Here is a 21,973-nt window from a genome sequence, read left to right on the forward strand (position 1 = left end):
TTATTGAAAACCTACAAATATCTTATAGACGTAATTATTTGAATCTAATACTTTTGAGGAGAACAACACCATCTTTAATCATTAAAGTTACTTAATAGAATATAAAAATATTATTAAAATAAAATTTAAAATTTAAAATTAATATAAGATTTTAAAAAAAATTAAATCGAATCTAATTAAAATAAACCGTTTAAAAATTAAGCTTAAAAGAACAGCCCAAACACTGATCCGTTTGAACTCCAATGTCTAATCCAACCCAGCCCTAATTGGATTACCGGTTTCTGCGCAACGATATTTTAAGTTTTAACCGTCTTATATAATTCCATGCTTTTCCGTTTTCACGATATCAGCTAGAGGTCGAAAATGGAAAAAGTCAAAGAATTTCTCAAACTTGACAAAGAAGCAGAGGAGACCGTGTCACGACTCGCTGTTCACCCTCACCGACTTGGTTACGAGCGCAGCTTCTACAATAAGTTCGCCTTAAGCGGCCTCAATGTCGACAGGGTCGGGCCTGGTTTCGTCTCCTGCACTTTTAAAGTCCCTCCTCGCCTCACAGTAAGTTATCCCCCAAAAAAGCCCTATCTAAAATTATGTTGGATTTGAATGATATGAGATCTGGCTTAATTTCTTGTTTTTTTGTTGAATAATTAACCTTGGTAGGATAAAAATGGGAATTTAGCAACGGGCGCCATTGTGAATATTGTCGATGAAGTTGGTGGGGCAGCGGTCTTTGATATAAATCTTCCTATGAAAGTTTCGGTCGATATGTCCATTTCGTTTCTGGGAACCGCTAAGGTCGATGTAAGCCAGCCTCTTTCATGAGTTCCATTAAGCATTTCTAGCTCCTTTAGTGTAGTGAGTTGGTTTGAATTTAGTACTAATCATTTTTTAGGATGCATTGAATGTTTTCAGCATGTGATCCAACGCTGTTACTTATTTCTTGATCTTTTTTTCGGCTTGTATCTGTCAGCCGATTCGATCATATGAATTTAAGTCAATTGATTTTTTCACTCTCTGAATTTGGATCAATATGAATGTATGCTAGTTGAAAGTTGTAAAAGAAAACGTGAGATTGGATCAATATACGCCTGTAAACTGTGCTGATTGTGTTGATTTTGGATTGGGTAAATTCAGCTTTAATCAGTTTTCTGTTTGGGTCATTGGGTTTGCCAATTAGGTTTTCCGGGTTGAATCATCTTGAGTTTCAAATCTTTTCTGTATTCGGGTTAAGCATCTTCAGATTGTTGCTTTTCATGGTCAAATCAAGTTCAGTCAGATTTGGATTCGAGTTTATGAGTTTTCTGGTTTTGAGCCAGGATCTGCAGGTCTAGATTTATCTCATGCCTCTTGTTTTGAAGCTGAAAAGAGAATTGATAGCATATCTCTCTATGATCCTACTGGACTTTTATAATCGGTTCAGTTAGGTTCACTCCAAGATTATGATCCATTGCAGATCATAATCCCTCTGGTCTTTTTTCTTTCACGTTAGCTACTGTCTGTAAGAGAACTTGGTTATTCTGCTTTTAATACGATCCTAATCCCTGAGAGGCCATATGCAGGACGAGTTGGAGATTACCTCAAGGGCTTTAGGACAAAGAGGAAATTATTCTGGAACAATTGCTCATATTAGAAACAAAGCAACAGGGGAGTTAATTGCTGAAGGTCGGCATTCCTTGTTTGGTGAACAATCTAGCAAGCTCTAGTTCCATTCCAAATTTCTGTAAGAAAATACTAGGAACTGGTGGATGTTTTACTTGTACTATTTTAAGAACTGCTTTCTTGGAAGCATATTATGTGATTTCTGACTTTATGAAGATCGGCATTCCTTGTTTGGTGAACAATCTAGCAAGCTCTAGTTCCATTCCAAATTTCTGTAAGAAAATACTAGGAACTGGTGGATGTTTTACTTGTACTATTTTAAGAACTGCTTTCTTGGAAGCATATTATGTGATTTCTGACTTTACGAAGATTCTCTAGTAATATGTATTTCATTATCTAGCCTATTTCGTGTTAGAACTCAGAATATGAATGGGACTCTAGATGACATCAAATGACGACGGTTACTTTAAATAACCTAATTTCCAAAAGGTGAAGGGTCAACGTACACGCTCTTCAGGGTGGTGTGGCTTTACAACGAGACATTCCCACTGGGGTGGTGGACGTTGAAGCCTAGACCAAAGGAAGAAGGAGAGCTAGTCCATTTATATGAGGGTAAAAAGTTACTGAATCCTGGTGATGCAATGGAAGACTTTGTTGCTGAGGGAGGCATGATGAGAGTTACTATCATTCCAAAAGGGATCTTTGAAACGGATAAAGTTTTGGTTAATTAACCGGAGATGTAAAACGAGAAGTTCAGGCTGGATGCAATGAAGATGTGGCCAAGGATGAGAAATGATGTTGTTTTGGAGCTTCATGAGAAAGGGTATGAGAGTTAGTGATTTTCTGCTATTGCATTCAGGTTGTTAACTGTGTTGGATTTATATCTGTGAATCTTATTTGAAGATTGAGTTCGACGTTGTTTAACGAATCTAACGTCTCATCACGTTAGACCAACCAGTAGTTAGTAATTTTAGTCTTGATATAATATTCTTTGCAAGGGCTGCTTTCGACCAAGGAAAGGGATTTGGGACCTTTAACGAACCTTAGAATTGGAGCAGCTGAAAATGAGGGTCTCAAGGTGCCCCCAGTTCGATCAATGGTTAGAACTAATGGAGAGTGGATGTGGGAAAACTTTCAGCATTTTCTTCATGGCACTGCTTTATTAAGCATTGTGGGTACTAAGCCCCCAATTTATATGGGCATTGAAGATATACCGGACTGGAAATGGGATAAGAATAGAATGTTTTCAGTCAAATCTGCATACGAACTTTGTGCCGGTTTAATGAGTGAGAATATAGAAGATATATGAATTTCAATAGATGCAATGTGTTATCTAGGGACTAGGATTACAATATAACTTAAAGATTTTATTATTTTTCTTCTGGCATTTTTTGAACAAGTTTAGAGAATTGGAAAGGGAGTGGGGGACCTATATGCTATATATACAATTGTTTACAGTTGCTTCAGCAGGTAAAATGGGTACAAAATCAACAAAGAGTCCCCACAGGCTTTTTATATGTGTACCATTTCGCAATCAACAGACATGCTCCTAAGTTCAGCACACTCAGCATTGCTAAAAGCCAGAAAAAGTAATATGGCCATAATTTAAGTTGTCTGGTATCCAACCGAGCTTTCCGTTCCTTGCAGTTAAACTGGTAACAATAGTAACGAGCAAAGAGCTCAAGTAGTTACCGAGTGCAAAGGTAGTGAGTTGTAGAGCCGAGCAGAAACTCCTCATGGTATCGGGTGCTTGCTCGTAGAAAAATTCCAACTGTCCAATCAGCGTGAAAACCTGCACATCCTATGAGAGAATATTGTGGAACTTGCCAAAAGATTGTCATCGGCATTTCCTTAACCTCATAGTAATTGTGCCTCCTCATTTGTCGGAGTCTTTTGAGTTCCAGAATTGCTGCCACTACCATGGCGTATATTGATATGAAGAAACCAATGCCCATCCGCTGAAGCTGAGTTAGGCCATTCTTGTGACCAGTGCATTTTCTAGTCACCGAGACGATAATTCTGTCATAGATTGGCACCCCAAAGATCACACTGAGGGTGTCAAATATCGACAGCGATGCTGGTGGGATCTTGAAAGTAGAATTGCCGAGTTATCATTCTTTCACATTGCAACGCAAATAAATTGCTCATCTGACTGTAGACAACAGCAAAGATGTTCCCGGTAGCCCATATGGGGAAGCAAGCGAATGACAGCTTTTAGCTCCTCCACTTGAGTTACTGTACAAAATCTCCATGGGTTTACTATACCATTTATGTGGTCTGATTCAATTTCCACAGCTGCTTTGTCAAAGAAACTGAAAGATTACAGTAGCCGCCTTAGAGCATGAACATGGAAACCAAGAGGAAAACAAGCACTTTGCAGTAAAGTATACATCTGATTCTACATACATGCTGGAATTCTCAAGTTGAAACTAATTTGAGGTTTGTAGGTAATATTTAGGTATATGAACAATATCTTCCTGTTTATTAGACATGAATATAACCAATTGGACGTTTGAGATCGATGTTTGGGCACTAACCTGAGATCTTGTGTGTCCTCGACCTTACGGTTTCCCCTGATATTTGATTCAGCATCAGCAGTTTCATACAAAAGTGACTTATCAGCAGGGATGCACACTCGGAATTTCCTGAAGGACGCCACCACCACCTGACAGAGGCGCGTGAGAGGGCTGGCTCCAGGCTTTTGATTGCGGTATAAACGAGTACTGAAAAGAAAAATGCAACAGGGTAATTTTATATATTTTTTAAAAATACTGTAATTTTATATTTTTATTAAATAAATCAAATAGTATAATACAATATTTTCTAAATAATATTACATTATAATAATCTTATTTTTAAAGATAATTTTACAATTTGAACTAAACGTGCTATAAATAAATGACTCGCTTGAGTATTGAGGAAAAAAAAACCCTAAAATATCCCAAGGTAATGCCCCACCTTAGCCAAGCGTGTGGTTACCAATCAGCACAAAACATGTGGTCTGCGCACAATCTTGGTCAAAGTCCAACCCACTCATTCCACGTGTTAAGTTCCACAAAACCCTATGTAATCTCTAAACACGAAATCTTTGCCCCTTTCTTCTTGATAATGTCAACTCTGAAACGTGACAGTTTTTCCTTTTTAATCCAACGGCTCAGTTTCTCCCAAGTATTCTCTTTCGCAATGGCTCTGTTTTGGTTTCTATCTCTACGAATTTCTGCAGATAAAAAACGAGACTAATCAACATAAGTAACATATAAATTAGCCTATTTTTAAAAAAAAAATTTCTAGGGTTCCAGCAATGTCATCGATTGAATTTCTACGACCGACGACGATAACAATCCAAGGGAAATTCAGCACAAATTCTTACTCTAATCTTCTTTACCTGCATGGATTAAACTTCAACAGCAATCGGTTTAGTGTTTTGCAACAAAAACCGAACTTCTTCTCCAATTTTATCACCTCCACCCTAAAGAACGCAGCCGTTTCGGGAAACCGCGAGAGGTTAAATCTTTACGGAAGGGGTAAATTAAGGTTCAAAGAGAGCAAAAATTTGGCTAATTGTACAGATAACAACGATTCGAAGTCAAGTTCCGGCGAGACAAATGAAAGCGAAGGAGGGCAGGGAGTGAGGCAGAGACAGAATCCGACAAACTCGGGCGGTTCGACCAATCAGAGAGGAGAAAAGAACGGAAGAAGCGGGCTTTGGTGGTCCAAAGGGAAGAAGTGGCAGTGGCAACCGATAGTTCAAGCTCAAGAAATTGGCGTTTTTCTTTTACAGTTGGGTATTGTTATGTTGGTTATGCGATTGCTCCGCCCCGGGATTCCGTTACCTGGGTCCGAGCCTAGGACTCCCTCGACCTTTGTCAGTGTTCCTTACAGTGACTTTTTGAATAAGATTAGTGCTAATCAAGTCCAAAAGGTTGAGGTTGATGGGGTTCATATAATGTTCAAATTGAAGAATGAAGTGAGTTTTCAAGAGAGTGATATTGGTAAGTTTCAGGAGTCGGAGTCTTTGTTGAGGAGTGTGGCGCCTACGAGGAGAATTGTATATACAACAACTCGGTCTAGTGATATTAAGACTCCATATGAGAAGATGCTGGAAAATGATGTGGAGTTTGGTTCTCCCGATAAACGATCTGGTGGCTTCTTGAACTCTGCATTGGTAGGTTGTGGTGTTATTTTGTACGTTGATATGATCCGAGTGAAACTAGTTTAATTACTTTTTTGAAGCTTTTTTTTAGGTATTATTAAGTGAGTTACTGTAACTTGTTTGAATTGTCATGGTTATGTTGATGTAGTAGTTTTTTGTGCTAAGCTGCCTTCTCGTAGTTGGTGGGACTGAGATTGGTTACAATATGGGAATCTATTATTGGGAATCTATATCCTTTTGAAGTGACAGGAATGTAAAAGGTTGTTTTTGGTGGGATTGAGATTGATTACAATTTGGGATAAGAATATCTTCAGTTACACCCATTCACTTGGTTATTTTTATGTCATGTTTACGTATACATCTTTGGCGGGCTTTTATCTTTTTGACTTGCTCTCTTTTGCAGATAGCTTTGTTCTATGTTGCTGTTCTTGCTGGACTTCTACATTGGTTCCCTGGGAATTTTTCTCAGGTTTGGATTTGGTTGTACGTTCTCAATACTAAGATGTCTATGTGGTGAGAAATTATTTTATGAATGTCATACATGGTCGCTACCAATGAAAACCACCCACTCCACCCTTTTTTTACATATCATTAATTCACCGACATTTAAATTCCATGTAACAACACATAACAATGTTGACATGGAGAAAAAGTGAAGATTCATCATTAAAAAAATGATGACAAGGAGGCAAAAGAGTGAAGTGGGTGGTTTTCATTGGCAGGGACCACAGAAGACATGGTGGAAAGGATTCATAAAATAATTTTTCCTATGTGACATTTTCGTTCTGATCTGAATCATGCATGTATGCAGCATACAGCTGGTCAAATTAGGAATCGTAAGTCAAGAGGTTCTAGGGATTCAAAAGTTCCTGAACAAGGTGAAACAATAACTTTTGCTGATGTGGCTGGTGTCGATGAGGTCAAGGAGGAGCTTGAAGAAATTGTGGTATGTTAAATATTCGTCTACTTAATTTGCTTCCTGCAATTGATATTTGTAATTGTTGAAACGATAGAGATAGTGGGTAATTGATAATTGTAATTGTTGAAACGGTAGAGACAGTGGGGAAAGAAATTTGTGTATATTATTCATCACTCGAAAGGGTTACATATCTACCTAACTAATATAGCTAAACTAGGTAACAAATATATTACATTTAATAAAATATATATTAGTTTAGAAGTTAGCCTAATAATCTGTAACACTCCCTCTCAAGTTGGATCATAGATATTAATCATGCCCAACTTGTTACATGGATAGACTTTGTGAAGATATCTCTTATTTGTTCTCGGGTCTTCACATATCGAGTAGTGATCAAACCTTGTTGTATCTTCTTGCGAATGAAATGACAATCAATTTCAATGTGTTTCGTTCGTTCATGGAAGACGGGGTTTAAAGCAATATGAAACATAGCTTGATTTTCACACTAGAGTTTTTCCGGTTCTGGGACTTTAATTCCACCTTCATTGCGGAGCTGATATACCCATATAATTTCACATACGGACTTGGCCATTGCTCTATATCCCACTTCAGCTCCAAATCGTGAGACCACATTTTGTTTCGTACTCTTTCGTGAAACCAAGTTGGAGGCAACAAACACACAGTATCCCGAGGTAGATCTTCTATCTTCCTTGCTCAATCCGAATTTGAAGAACATTCGATCCTAGTGTGACCATGATTGCTATATAAAATTTCGTGTCTAGGAGCATTTTTTAGATAGTGCAAAACTTGTTCTACTGCTTTCCAATGATCAATAGTTAGAGATGACATATACTGGCTCAGAACACTTACCGGATTCGCAATATCAGTACGCGTTACTATAAGATAGTTCGATTTTCCAATACTTACCGATTTCGATAATAAATCAAGCACATACTTTCTTTGAGATAGAAAGATTCTTCTTTTACTCCTGTTCACCTCAACTCCCAAGAAATACTTTAACATCCCCAAATCTTTGGTGTGGAACTGAGTGTGGAGGAAGGACTTCAGAGATGGGATTCCACTAGAATCACTTTCAGTGATAACGATATCGTCCACATAAATCACTTTCAGTGATAACGATATCGTCCACATAAATCACTAATAGGATAATGCCTTTATCAATCTTTCTAAAGAAAACAAAATGATCTAACTTTCTTTTCTGCATCCTGAACTTCGTAATAGACTCACTAAATTTCTCAAACCAAGCTCGAGGACTTCGTTTCAAGTCATATAGAGATTTCTTTAGACAACATACCTTCCCATACTCCCCCTGAGCAACAAAACCAGGTGGTTGCTCCTCCTAAAGATCTCCAATGAAGAAAGGCATTCTTGATATCCAACTGATGCAAAGGCCAATAAAAAATGGCTGCAAGAGAAATAAATAATCTAACCGAGGCCAGTTTAGCAACAGGAGAATGTATCATGATAATCCACTCCATAGGTATGAGCAAATCCTTTGGCAACAAGTCTAACTTTCAATCGATTAATAGATCCGTCAGTATTGAATTTAAGAGTAAACACCTATTTGCACCCAATAACTTGTTTACATGTGGGCAAATTTACCAAAGTCTACGTACTATTGTCATGTAGAGCAGTCATCTCCTCAACAATAGTTGTACACCATCTGGGATGAGCTAATGCCTTTCGAACAGGTTTAGGGATGAAAATAGTATCTAGGGATGTAAGAAAGGCAAGGGAAGATGAAGACAAACAATTATAAGATACAACAAAAGAAATTGGTATGTACATGGAGATGGTATGCAAGGTGGAATTGGGGGTATTTTGAGAGATTCTAACAGTTGTCCCTTAGCCTCTTTCTCTTTTGCAGTAGGGCCTGGTCTTTCTACTTTGGCAGAATTGAAAGCTATTAAGGAAGGAATTGATTTGTTCTATTCGTCTGATTAGGCTAATAAGGGAAGGCTAATTATATAGAGTGATTGCAAAAATGCAGTGGAATGGATTTTAAAACTGCATTCTGTCCCGGTCTTTTTCAGTGATCTGGTGGAGGAAATTGGGGCTGCAATTTATGATAAGGGTTTTGTTCTTAAATGGATTCTTAGGAGCTGTAATTTGGACGCTGACAGGCTAGCTAAGCAGGGAATTGGTTGAGTGTAGAAGGCCTTTTGTTGTTTGTTTTATGTCTGTTCTTTGGGTTGTATAAACTCTTATTTTGTATTAATCTCGCCGGTTTGACAATCAGGACTCACCATTAGTTGATGGGGACCTAGCTTAGGAGGTCAAGTCTAAGTTAGTGTTGTTGTTTTTTGTTGTTTAAGTGCTCTGTTTGGTTTTTTTTTGCTTTTGATAGGGGTGTTGTCCTGGTTGTATCTTATGTAATTAAGTTGATGAATGATACTTTAAGGCACTCTTTTCCTCCTTCCAATGATTATGGAGCTTTCTTTCAAGCTCCATTAATTAAGAATGAGGTTTTTAATGAGGCCTTCAATTCTTATAAAAAAAAATGTACATTTACCTTTTCGAATAGCAATAGGTAGGTCAAGGTCATCTATAGCGACTGGATCTAATGACGGAGATATTGGCTCATTAGGATATGATTTTAGAACTTCTATAACAGGGTTGGAGCTGACAAGTTGTGGGTGACTTGAGTAGGTGTTTTTAATCGGAGACTTAACAACTGAAGGCTAAACCAACATAAAAGATGACGACTCCAAATTTGACGAGACATGATAGATTTATAAATCATCTTCCTTTTGATACACAGAACTTGAAGAAAAAGAAAAAGAGAAAGGTGTTTGTTCTAAAAACTTAACATCGACAGACACAAGATTTCTACCCAGGATGGGGCAATAACAACGATAACCTTTTTGTGAACGAGAATATCCCAAAAACACACATTTCAAAGACTTGGGATCAATCTTAGTAACCTGAAAACAAGTACACCTTACTGAGATGAGAAACCATTTTTTTATTTGAAAACAAGGTATGGAAAGGTGTTTTACTCAACAAAATAGAAGAAGGCATACGATTGATTAGAAAGCAAGCGATAGACACGACATCAACCCAAAAACATTTTGGAACCCACATTTGAAATAACAATGCTTGAGTAGTTTCAAAATGTCGATTTTTTCTTTCGGCAACACCGTTTTGTAAAGGGGTGTAAACACATGAGGTTTGGTGGAGAATGCCTCGCTCACACATGTATTTGCGAAAAGGATCAGAAAGATATTCTTTTATACTATTGCTTCGCAATATTTGTACAGGTGTACTAAATTGAGTTCGAATTTTAGCACAAAAAGAAGAAAAATGAGTAAACAATTTAGGACGAGATTTCATCAAATAAAGTCATGTCATTCGAGAATAATCATCAAAAAAGGTAATAAAATAACGAAAACCAAATTTAGAGGTAACTGGACTTGGACCCCAAACATCAGAATGGACTAACTCGAAAGGAGCAAAGGCTTGTTTATCGACTCTAGGACTTAAACTAATGCGGTGATGCTTAGCAAACTGACAAGACACAATCTAAAGTTTTCAAGTAGGAAAACTGAAGAAAAAGTTTCTTCAAAGAAGGAAGTGAAGGATGCCCCAATCAACAATGTTCTTCAAAAGGAGTAAGAATCCCAGTGCAGGCAACAAATTCATGTTATTGGGCATCAAGGATATAGAAACCATTAGATTCATGTCATTTACCAATAATATTCTTCGTCAAGAGATCCTGAAACAAACAATAATCGGGAAAGAATGAGACACAACAGTTAAGAGTACGTGTAAGTTTACCAACTGACATCAAATTAAAGGATAATTGTGGTAAACTCAAAACAGATGACAAATTGATAGATGGAGTATGATTGGAAGTGCGAGAGCTAATAACATTTGATGTGGAACCATCGGCTAAAGTAACATGAGTCATAGATGTTAGGTTAGATGAAGCTCAAATTGATCAACCGAATAATTTGCCAAGAGGGGGTGAATTGCTTTTTGAGTTTAAGGAGTAAGGAGTACAAAGATGAAACAATTTGCACAAGGATTTATAGTGATTCAACTTCTCAACCAAGTCTATATCCACTATCTAAGCTTCTCACTTAGGATTTTCTAACAAATTCACTAATTTCTTCTTTCTTTTTCCAGGATAAAGAGATGACCTTTACAACTCCCTAGCTTTTCAAAGGCTAAGATAGAACCAATCCCCTTTACAAAAGGAATAAAAGATGTAAACAAGAAAACCTCTTAAAGGAAGGTGTTTATAAAAATTAAGCTCACTAAAAACACTAATATCTACAAGAGAAAGGAAAATAAGAATAAAAAACTATTCTCTTGTGTTTGATTGCTTGGATAAGTGTTTTCCAACCTTCTTCAAGTGTCCTCAACTTGTTTTTATATGTTGGAATGAGTTTGTGGTCGTTTCTAGTCGTTGAAGATATTTTGGAGCCATTGGGGATTAATTTTCTGCAAAATAAAACTGCCCAAAACTGGGAGTATCGATACTCCTTTAATGAGTATCGATAGTACCTTTGTAATATTTAAATAAACTAGCCGATGAAGACCGTTGGGCTTGACCAGTATCGATACTATGCTACATGATATTGATACCACTGTGTAAAGTAGTATTGGTACCCCTTTAGTATCAATACTATGCTACATGATATTGATACCACTGTGTAAAGTAGTATTGGTACCCCTTGAGTATCGATATCTATTTTGCATTATAGAATTTGAGCAATTGTGGAAAACATTTGGTAGTATCGATACTACATAGAGAGTATCGATACTTCTCTTACCTTTGGTATCGGTACCACATGAACAATATCAGTACTGTTCATGTAGTATCGATACTTTAAGAATAGTACCGGTACTACATATCCAGAAAATTTTTTTGTGCTCAAATTCTAGTTTAATGGACTTTGAATTATTTTTAAAAACTTTGAACAAATTTAACTAAGACAAAAAACATTTTACCTTGATGTTTATATCAAAATATTATAAAACATAGTTCAAAAATAGATGATTAGGATTTAAAGTGAGAAATAAGACTTACCTGTCATGTGATCTGTAGCACCATAATCAATGACCCATTTTGACGAGGTGAAACAAGGCATGTATTGGGTTTACCTGACTCAACAAGGGCGGAAACGGGGGCAGATAGTGGATTCATAGTTTCTTGAAATGAATAAACTTGGCTTACTCATCCGTAGATATCTTAACAACCAGTGAAGAAGTTTCTACATTAGATGCAACATGAGCAAATTGAGTTCTCTTAGATTGCAGCTTCCGACAATCACGCTTGAAATGTCCCGGTTTATGACAATATTGGCACACAATTTCTCCATGCTCACGTCCACGAACTCTAAATTGCTGATCAGATCGATTGGATCTTGATCCCATGTTTCTATTAGGTGCGCCACTTTTGGACTGTTGTTTTCCAGAGTCGAAAGAGGTAGCACGACTAAGGAGAACACTGGTGGACTGAGAAGACATGACAAGTAGAGAATTTTCGTTACGACGAACTCTTCGAAAAACATCTTCAAGGCTGAAAATTTTTTGAACTCAAAAGGATTTGAGATTTGGCTGTCTCAAATTCTGGGGGAATACCAACAAGAAAACTCATAATTGCCACTTTTTCTCCATGACTTCGTTGGACTTCTATATCGGCACCAGATGGAAGCAACATATTAAGTTCTTCGTATGTCTTCTTGAAGTCCATAAAATAACTGTTCAAAGTCCGATCTTTTTACTTAGCCCTGTAAAAACTCTGACAAATATCATAGATACGAGAGAGATTTCCTTTACCAGAATATAAAAGTTGCAAATAGTTCATCAATTGTTTCCTCGTCTTGCAATGACTAACCATACCCACCATCTCACTATCAATAGAGTTACGAATCTGGATATACAATTGAGCATCTTCTCTCAACTGAGGAAGACGATAATCATCCATATGAGGATTATTAGTCAAGTGACTATCCATAGAAAGACTTAGTAAATACAAATCAATCATATGGTTCCACTCGAGAAAATTAAAACCATTTAACTTATGGTCATTAATTTTAGAAGTAACCGGAGCGATATCAGACAAAAATTTATCCTTCTTATCCCATAATCAACGAGCCCACAGCGGAATAAAGAAAACAACAACCAAATAGAGTGTAAAAATGAAGAACACTGATTTTTGGACTATGGAGGCTAGGATCAATACAAGCTGGAGCTTTCGTAAACTGCTAAGTATGAGGAATCACGCTGCCCCCATTTTTGCTTCTGGAACTCAATCAATCAAAGACATATGGCATCACATCCGTAACAAAGATGACAAGGTTACTTGGCATAAACTATTCTGGTTTCCTCTTCATGTCCCTAAGTATAGTATTATTACTTGGATGGCTTTCCTTGACAGATTACCAACCAAAAATAGGCTGATTCGTATGGGGTTAAACGTTGACGGTATTTGTGTGCTTTGTAATGAAGAGATGGAAACTAGGGACCACTTGTTTCTACATTGTTCTGTGGCAAATTCTGTTTGGAACTCTGTTCTGCATCTTAATGGCATTTGCAGAGGAACTTGTTCATGGAATGCTCACATTTCATGGGCTTGTGCTTCATGGAAAGGAAAATCACTACTCACTACTATTATGAAGCTAGCTTGGACTACTTTTACTTACATTATTTGGGAGGAGAGAAACAAGAGAATTTACCAAGGACGCTCAAGAAATGTTAATGCCTTACTCCTTGCTATTAAAGACTCTGTTGCTATTCAACTTAAGGGTAGAGAAATAAATAGAAATGACTATGTCAATAATACTCTTTGTAATCAATGGGGTATTGAACATTGATGTTTTCAGTTTTGTTGTATAGTGTTGTATGTGTTGATATTTTATGTAAGAACTTTCAGTGTTTTGAAGCAGTTTAATGCTCTTTTGGATATAAAATTGAATTGATTTATCAAAAAAAAAAAAAATGAAGACGACTACCCAAAACAAAAACAGCGAATCAGAGACATGGGCGATGGCAGGGTGTGGTCGGAACTGAGTGGAGATGACGGCGGACGAAATCGGTGGCGGAATCTTGTGGCTGCGCGTGAGCTTCACACGCTGGGAGTCTGGCAAGCGGACTTTCCAGAACAGACTATCGGCGCACGACGGACCTCCTGGAGCTGGCGGTGTCGAGAGAGGAGCCTCCGAAGTTTGCCAACTAAAATTGGCCAAAAAAAAACCTTTTCTTTTGATACCCAAACAGCCCCCCCAAAGAAAACAATTACTTGAATATACCCTCTGATACCATGTAGAAACGGTAGAGACAGTAGGGAAAGATTTCTGTGTTTATTATTCATCACTAGAATAGGCTATATATATACATAACTAATATAGCTAAACTATATTACATTTAATGGACTATATATTAGTCTAGAAGTTAGCCTATAATCTGTAACAGTAATGCTCCCCTAAATTCTACTATTGTGTTTATTATTCATCACTAGAATAGGCAATTTATATACATAACAAATATATTACATTTAATGGACTATATATTAGTCTAGAAGTTAGCCTAATAATCTGTAACAGTAATGCTCCCCTAAATTCTACTATTGTGTTTATATTTTTATGTTTACTGTGAAGGAATTTCTGAGCAATCCAGACAGGTATATACGGCTTGGTGCTCGTCCTCCCCGAGGAGTTTTGCTGGTGAGTTGATAAATATTGTGGCTTTTCTGAAAAGGATTAGTTGAAACTTTATGTCATGCTGCTGAAGAAGCTTTAAAAGCTATTGGCTATGAGAAAAACTTCGTTATTTCTGAAAATTGTTGCTTTAAGTTTGCTAATTCCGTCTCTGGCTGTATCTTTCACCGAAAGCTTTGGTCCTCTAAAGCTTTCTACTTGTAATTGTTGTCAAGGTAAGTTCACAAGGTTTTCAGATGGAATTCAATGTCCGCACCATTTCCACTCAGTGCTTAGATGCTAGTATTATATGATGGTTTCCTTACAACATTAGCTCATTTTCTAAAATTGAAATATAGTTGCTATTTATGGTTGTGTTTATGATGCAGGTGGGTCTTCCTGGGACAGGTAAGACTCTTCTAGCAAAAGCTGTGGCTGGTGAAGCAGAAGTTCCATTCATAAGTTGTTCTGCAAGTGAGTTCGTAGAATTGTAGAGTTGTAAGTTGTTCACCGAAAACTTACTGTAACTTTCTATCATGGTTCTTCTCTCATTTGGACCTCGTGACCATTCCCCTTTGAAGCTAATATTTTGGAACTACATTGCAGGAGATGGATGGATTTGACAGCAATTCTGCTGTGATTGTTCTTGGAGCTACCAACCGTTCTGATGTCTTGGATCCTGCCCTACGTCGACCAGGGAGATTTGATCGTGTTGTTATGGTTTGTATGATGCACTATGTTTGAATTAACTCGCTGAATGTTGGAATTTGCCACATCAACCAGTTCTTGCTCAACTCGTATCGCATGGATGTTATGTCTGGTATGGTTTCCAGGTCGAGGCTCCTGACAGGATTGGAAGAGAAGCTATTATAAAAGTGCATGTTTTTAAGAAGGAACTTCCCCTTGGAGAGGATGTTGATCTTGGTGGCATTGCCTCTATGACTACTGGTTTTACTGGGTATTTCTTTTTAATTTTGTCATATTTAAATACAATGCTTCCCAATCTCCTTCAGCCTATTTCTTCTTAAATACTTACTTTTTGATGAAGTGGGAATAATTATATGTCCTTTTAATTTTGCAGGGCTGACCTTGCAAATCTGGTAAATGAAGCAGCCTTGCTCGCTGGACGAAATAATAAAGTTCTTGTAGAGAGAATTGACTTCATCCAGGCTGTAGAACGATCAATAGCTGTAACTCTCTCTCTCCGTCTGAACATAATTTTGTTTGTGTATTTCTTGCAGTTTTCTTGTTGCTATTTGTGACACCTCATTTTACATCCATTATGTTCAACTGTTTCCTTCATCCGCTTGTTTGAAGAATTTACAGCACATTTTTCCTCGTCTTGAAAGTTAAGTTTTGATGAGGGGGAAAATGTTTTATGCAATGCTTTTATATTACCTTTTGCACTTTCTGATCAGACTCTCAGTAGGGATGAAGGATTTCGACCAATCTATTGTGATTTACACCATTCCTCATTTCCTCTTAGACATCTGTCTCAGAAGATGTGTAATTTTACAGACAAATTGAGTAAATATTAAATTGAATTTGAGTGACAAAAATAATTATATTTCATAGGGCATAGAGAAGAAAACTGCCAAATTGAAGGGAAGTGAGAAGGCTGTGGTTGCAAGGCATGAAGCTGGCCATGCAGTAGTAGGTACAGCTGTTGCAAACCTTCTTGGTGGACAGCCACGTGTTGAGGTAAAGCATGGCAATAATTAACATAATGTTTCACCCCCCCCCTTTTATTATATCTTAGTCTGAAATTTGGAAATGATGAAGAAAATATGAAATTTGAATGGAATCTGAAGTTCTGAACCCGCACCCATGTAGCATGTGGTTTAAGAGACTGCATCAACTGTTTCTGTCATGTACTAGAGATGGTCACAGGTCAATCATTTTTATTGTATCATTATTTAGTATATGATAGGCTTGTTAGTATTGTCCTTCCTAATCGTATGTTTCTCTTTTGTTACTTGTGAGTTGGGAAGGTCTGGCAATACCTTTTCTCCAGGGTGAATCAACTGTGACCTCTGTTTATGGACGTAAAAAATGGAATGTCTAGCATTTGGTGCCTTGAGTTCAATTTCAGTTAAGAAAGTTGGAACATGTTAAAGAAACCAAGTTTCTTCTTCCAACCGCCACCCTGTTTTTAACGGAGTGTTTGTACTTAACACCAACCTCAGAAACAGTCGTATACTATTTTCAAATCTTCATGCAACATTTTGAAAATTAAAAACTGAATTTGGAGCATTAGGTTTCTTTACATGTTACATCAATTTCCATTTTGGGTACATGTGGAGGTCCACTTGGTATTGGACTACACAGAATTCAGAATTATAAGGTTCAACTTATGAAGGTTGGTTTTTTCAATAGAGATACAATGTCATACAATGGACATAAATCATCACAGCTGCTTTTGTTTTTGTTCAGGTTAAATGTGTGATATTATTACCAGTCAACTCTTTCTGTGTCTGCAGAAACTGAGCATACTGCCAAGATCTGGAGGAGCATTGGGTTTTACTTATATTCCTCCTACCAATGAGGATAGATATTTACTCTTCATTGATGAGTTACGTGGTCGTTTGGTTACACTTCTTGGTGGACGTGCTGCAGAGGAAGATGTCTATTCAGGTCGTGTTTCTACCGGTGCACTTGATGATATTAGGCGGGCGACAGACATGGCATACAAGGCAGTAGCTGAATATGGTCTTAATCAGACTATAGGCCCTCTCTCTTTAGCTACACTATCTGGTGGAGGCATGGATGAATCTGGGGGTGCAGTTCTTTGGGGAAGAGATCAGGTCAGTTTTTACTCTTTCATAGAAGTTTATTTTATTGTTTCTGTTTCCAATTCCTACACTACCTGTAATGAAGAGTGATCCAGAATGGAACGTACAGGGACAGTTAGTTGATCTTCTCCAAAGAGAGGTGAAGGCATTATTACAGTCTGCCCATGAAGTAGCCCTTTCTGTTGTACGTGCTAATCCAACTGTTTTGGAAGGGCTTGGCGCCCACCTGGAAGGTATAATATGTTGTGTCTACCTGTTTTGTACGTCAAAATTCCTGGCCATCCAAATTTTTTTTTTCATTTTTTTAGCTATAAGTTCTTGTTCTTGTATGGACATTGACATATTTTTCTGAGCATAAAATCTAATTGAAACTTATAAGGGATGTAACATGTGATGATTGCCAATTTTTATTAGGTAGGCATCCGACTAATAATCTAATTGAAACTTATAAGGGATGTAACAGGTTATTATTGCCAATTTTTATTAGGTAAGGCATCCGACTAATAATCTAATTGAAACTTTTAAGGGATGTAACAGGTGATGATTGCCAATTTTTATTAGGTCAAGGCATCCTACCATTAGTCATATTACCTTTCCTTATATCGTTTTCTTGTTTAGGGAATAATATTCAGAAAAGTTTTAACTTTTACCTTAAAGAAAATTTGTCCCATTCCTGTGTTGGCCAAACCTGTCTTGCTGTATGATGAATATGTGTTGCTATTTTGGCAATGTTCCCGGACAAACTCTGGTTGGATTATAAGATCTTAAATGCTATTAGGCATTGGTTTGTTTAAATTATCTTCAGTACAATGGGGTTCATATCCTCTTGTTGTTACATCCACACTCTTTAAATAGATTGAATATAGTTTTCAACTTGATACTCTGTATCTTTAAAAAGGTGAAAGGGCAATAAATTATTACTTAATGTTGAGGTCTAATGAATGCTTTGTTTTATTCAGAAAATGAGAAAGTAGAAGGTGAAGAACTACAAGAATGGTTGAATTTGGTTGTTGCACCAAAGGAACTAATCAACTTTGTTGAAGGCAAGCAAGAGTCTCTTTTGCCGGTTCAAGCGGTCTCTGTATGAGTGGTTTGACTCATTGTCAACATTGAGCATTTGCATTGGGTCGGCTATAGTTTTCTTCACCTTCTTGACAGCCCGACCTTGTTGATGAGCATGCCATGACTACGGGCATCAAAGCTCCCTTGTATATTTTTGCATATTTCAGCAAGGTGAGTCTTGGCTTTATTTTTAACACTACCGAGTATTTTTCATTGCTTTATTCTCACTACACTTACCAGAGGAAACATAGAGAAGTGGTGGAGGTGAAGATTTATTTCGTTAAAAGCCTTCAAACTTGTCTCGCCGTTCTCGACATTATGTCGACAAGTTTGGGATGGTCTCCAACACCTGTTCTGTTGTACATTGACTGTTATTTCCGTTAAAAAAGTCTAAATGTAGGAATTTATAACAGTAATTGAGTTGTACACAATTATTCTGTGAAATATATAGGCTACTGCACATAAATATGTTGGGTTAAAAAATGCTCGTCTTCAGAAGAACATTGTTCGTATAATCTGCTACATAGACCGTATATGCTTGTTAATAATAATAGCCTATCAAGATTGAGCCTAGAAGCATTGTTTTGGAGCATTGAATGAGGGGTTTTTCTTTAATTGAAATATACCCTATATTCTGACACCTATTCAAGATTATTTATCTGTCTAGCACCTTTTTGTGTCACTGAAGCCGAAGCGCTTCCTGCAGAAAGTTTCTTTTGTTTACATGGCAAGATGGGATGAAATTAAAAGAAAAAGAAAATTAGGGGTAAAAATATAAAATAAAATTATATAAATTTTATTTGAAAAAAAGAATAAATACATGTGATATGTTTTGAAGACACATAATTACATGAGTATGAGTTGAGTGGCGGTATACATCTAGTCTTAGGTTCAATTATTCAATAAATACATGTTCAAAAAGCCATCGGTTAGAGTCCAGCTTTCGGCACAGAATTTAGCCATTGGTCGGAGTGTCATTTTAGGTCCCCACTGCCATGAGCTCAATATGTCCGTTGCCCCTTTTTTACACAACTTTTGGACAGAGAGAAGAAAACTTATTCTATACATACGTTGATTGTGAATTTGATTTTTTGAGGCACAAAACAAAACCCACTATATCAACGGGGAGAGTGCGAGTACAGTTGTATTTGTAATTTTCCTTTTGCATTTTACAAAGTATCATCTTTTGCCATGTCTAATCATATATTTATTTATTCTGTGCTAATATTGTTTTAAACTTTTAGCCTTAATGCGCAGGTTAAGAAATTCTCAGCCCGTGTGTTTTTAACAATTTTTTTATATGCTATAATATATTGTGAAATATTACTTATAGTACCATTATGGCATGAATATATTGTAAGAAATTATTATGTTCGAATCAACTATCTTAACCAAAAAGAAAACGTGGAGATCGTCCACTTAAGCAGTGATTTTATCCAAATAAATTATCCCGCTAGACAATATAAAATCATTGCTTAAGCTATTTCTTTTGTTAACATTAGACTCTTGTATATATAAAACGTGGACAAACTTCAAATTACACCAGCGTTACTTATTTAGTAATCTCATTAGTAAGATTGATAGAGCACAAGGCTCTTAACCTTGTGGTCGTGGGATCGAGTCTCACGGAGAGCAATTCATAATTCGGAGGTCTCCTACGGAAGCATCTCTCAACCTGGCGTTGGGGGCAGCCTACTATCCTACCTCCCCTTTATCCCATTACATATGAAAATAAGGGTCATTTAATTTTTAATTAGTAAGATTGATCTCTAAATCACATCTTAATGCACGTGTTGAAGACCTATCATGATTTAACAGAATTATCCCTTTTAGTAAAACGCTTACCCGAAAGGATCACTAAAACATATGAATTTTCTTTGATGACGGTGTTCTTTCATATCCAAAATCTATCGAATCACTCGAAGAAGGTTTGTTCCTCCCTAATATTTAAAATCAATTTTATCAATTCTCGTTATAATAATGTTAATTATCGCTAACTGTTACTGTTCAAACCGGATTTGAAGTATTATGACATGAAAATTTTATAAATAATATATAAATATGAGTCCATCATTTTGTGACAGTTCTAGTTTGGATGAATCCAATTGACATGCCTTGGCCTTAAATCATTTCCCTCTCTCTTTTTGAACAAATGGTTGATGTTTTGATAGCCCCTCGTGTGTGCATAAGAAATTAAGGTCCCTCCAAATATTTCACGCAATCATACCATTTCGTCTTTTCATTTGTAGCTTTCTTGAGTGGGGCTTCATTATACCATCCCTTTCGTTCGTAAATTTTACATCTCTTAACCCTTTTTTTTAGCTCAACTATTTATGCATTCTTCTCTCATTTTATATGTATATATATCAAACTCTCCCATCCCTTTTAACTCCATCATTTGTCTCTCAGAGAAGATGCTGACTAAAGAGAGCAACAAGGCCAATGGCTCTGCCATGGACAAAGCTAATCCCTGGAATTGTAGGTGGTGGAGATGTACAGCGCGTGAATTTTCACCGGTAAGCTTTCTAAAAAATTTTGGTCGCAAAGTAGCAAAGGGTTTAACCAGATTTTTTAGGCCTTCTCCTCCTAGGGTTACCTCCTCTTCAAAGCCATTTGTGTCTCATGTTGTTGATTCTCATAGAAACGCTTCCGTTGAGGACTGCATCCGGTTTATCAACTCTTCTGCCTCTCTGCCTAGATCGAATTCTGTTTCTGGCCGTACATAAATCCTATTCTATGTCGTCTGGTACTATCGTCAGTGATCGATATGGATGTATGTGTCGAATACGAATATATTAATAAACCGAGAAAATAACCTCAGTGACCAAAAATCCCATATAATATACGATTTTAACAAACTTTTTCCGGATTTGCCAAAATGACCAACAAAATCGCAATGCGATCGCTAATTCGCAACGCGATCTCCATTATCGCAAATTCGCGTTGCATTTTCGCAATGCGATAGTTGAAAATCGCGTTGCGATGGTCTACAGTATCGTTGCGATTTTCCCAATTCGCAATGCGAATAAGTAAATCGCAACGCGAATTGGGAAAATCGCAATGCGAATAAGTAAATCGCAACGCGAATTGGGAAAATCGCAATGCGATACTTACTATCGCAATGCGATAATACAAAATCGCAACGAGATACTTACTTTCGCAACGCGATACTGACTTTCGCAACGCGATTTACATAGCGCCATTCGTATTAACGCGTATTTTTTTTTTCAAATTCCAAACACGTATTTTTTCTTAATAAATCGGAAAATGAACCGTCCACAGTAATCGCAACTCATAACCTCAAACCCATAAACACAACACTCAGTCCCATCTCCATCTCTCACTCTCTACGGCGAAATCCGTACCCATCTCCGAAGATTTCCGTCCCCATCGCCGGCGAAATCCCTCACAACCATTCACAGTCAAAAATCCCTCACAATCATTCAGAAATGGAAAATCAACCTACGAGGGTTAGTTTTTTTATTTTTATTTTGAAATTTTTGCATTATTTTAGGTTTTTCATATTGAGATTGATGATAAGTTTACTGGTAATTTCAATAATAGATTAACCATTTCACTTAGATTTCTTATTAAATTCATTCGATTGCTGCCAATACTGCTAAACTGTTTAGCCTGTGAAGTTAGTATTTGTCTTTGCTTTGTCTTTTGGTTGAAGTAATGCAGAAGAAGAATAGTTTCGAGAATGAAAATCGCAACGCGGAAATAACTATCGCAACGAGATAATCGCAACGTGAAATAAAAATCGCAACGCGAAACCAAA

At 37.0% G+C, this 21,973-nt stretch overlaps 1 protein-coding gene and 2 pseudogenes across 1 annotated transcript; 2 read left to right on the forward strand and 1 right to left on the reverse strand.

The window, feature by feature from the left end:
* The first annotated feature begins 315 nt into the window (after positions 1-315).
* Positions 316-1,709, forward strand: LOC120167889 (acyl-coenzyme A thioesterase 13-like). Its single transcript, XM_039176775.1, has 3 exons — positions 316-555; positions 661-801; positions 1,560-1,709. Exons 1-3 carry the CDS (start codon positions 364-366, stop codon positions 1,701-1,703), a joined length of 477 nt encoding a protein of 158 aa, XP_039032706.1. The 5' UTR covers positions 316-363; the 3' UTR covers positions 1,704-1,709.
* A 1,277-nt stretch (positions 1,710-2,986) lies between these two features.
* Positions 2,987-4,339, reverse strand: LOC120168026 (annotated as a pseudogene).
* Positions 4,340-4,854: 515 nt separating this feature from the next.
* LOC120167890 lies at positions 4,855-18,703 on the forward strand (annotated as a pseudogene).
* Positions 18,704-21,973: the final 3,270 nt, after the last annotated feature.

The sequence above is a fragment of the Hibiscus syriacus genome, unplaced genomic scaffold (assembly GCF_006381635.1).
Source record: "Hibiscus syriacus cultivar Baekdansim isolate YM2019G1 unplaced genomic scaffold, ASM638163v2 tig00111708_pilon, whole genome shotgun sequence".
In the NCBI taxonomy this organism is placed as follows: Eukaryota; Viridiplantae; Streptophyta; class Magnoliopsida; order Malvales; family Malvaceae; genus Hibiscus; species Hibiscus syriacus.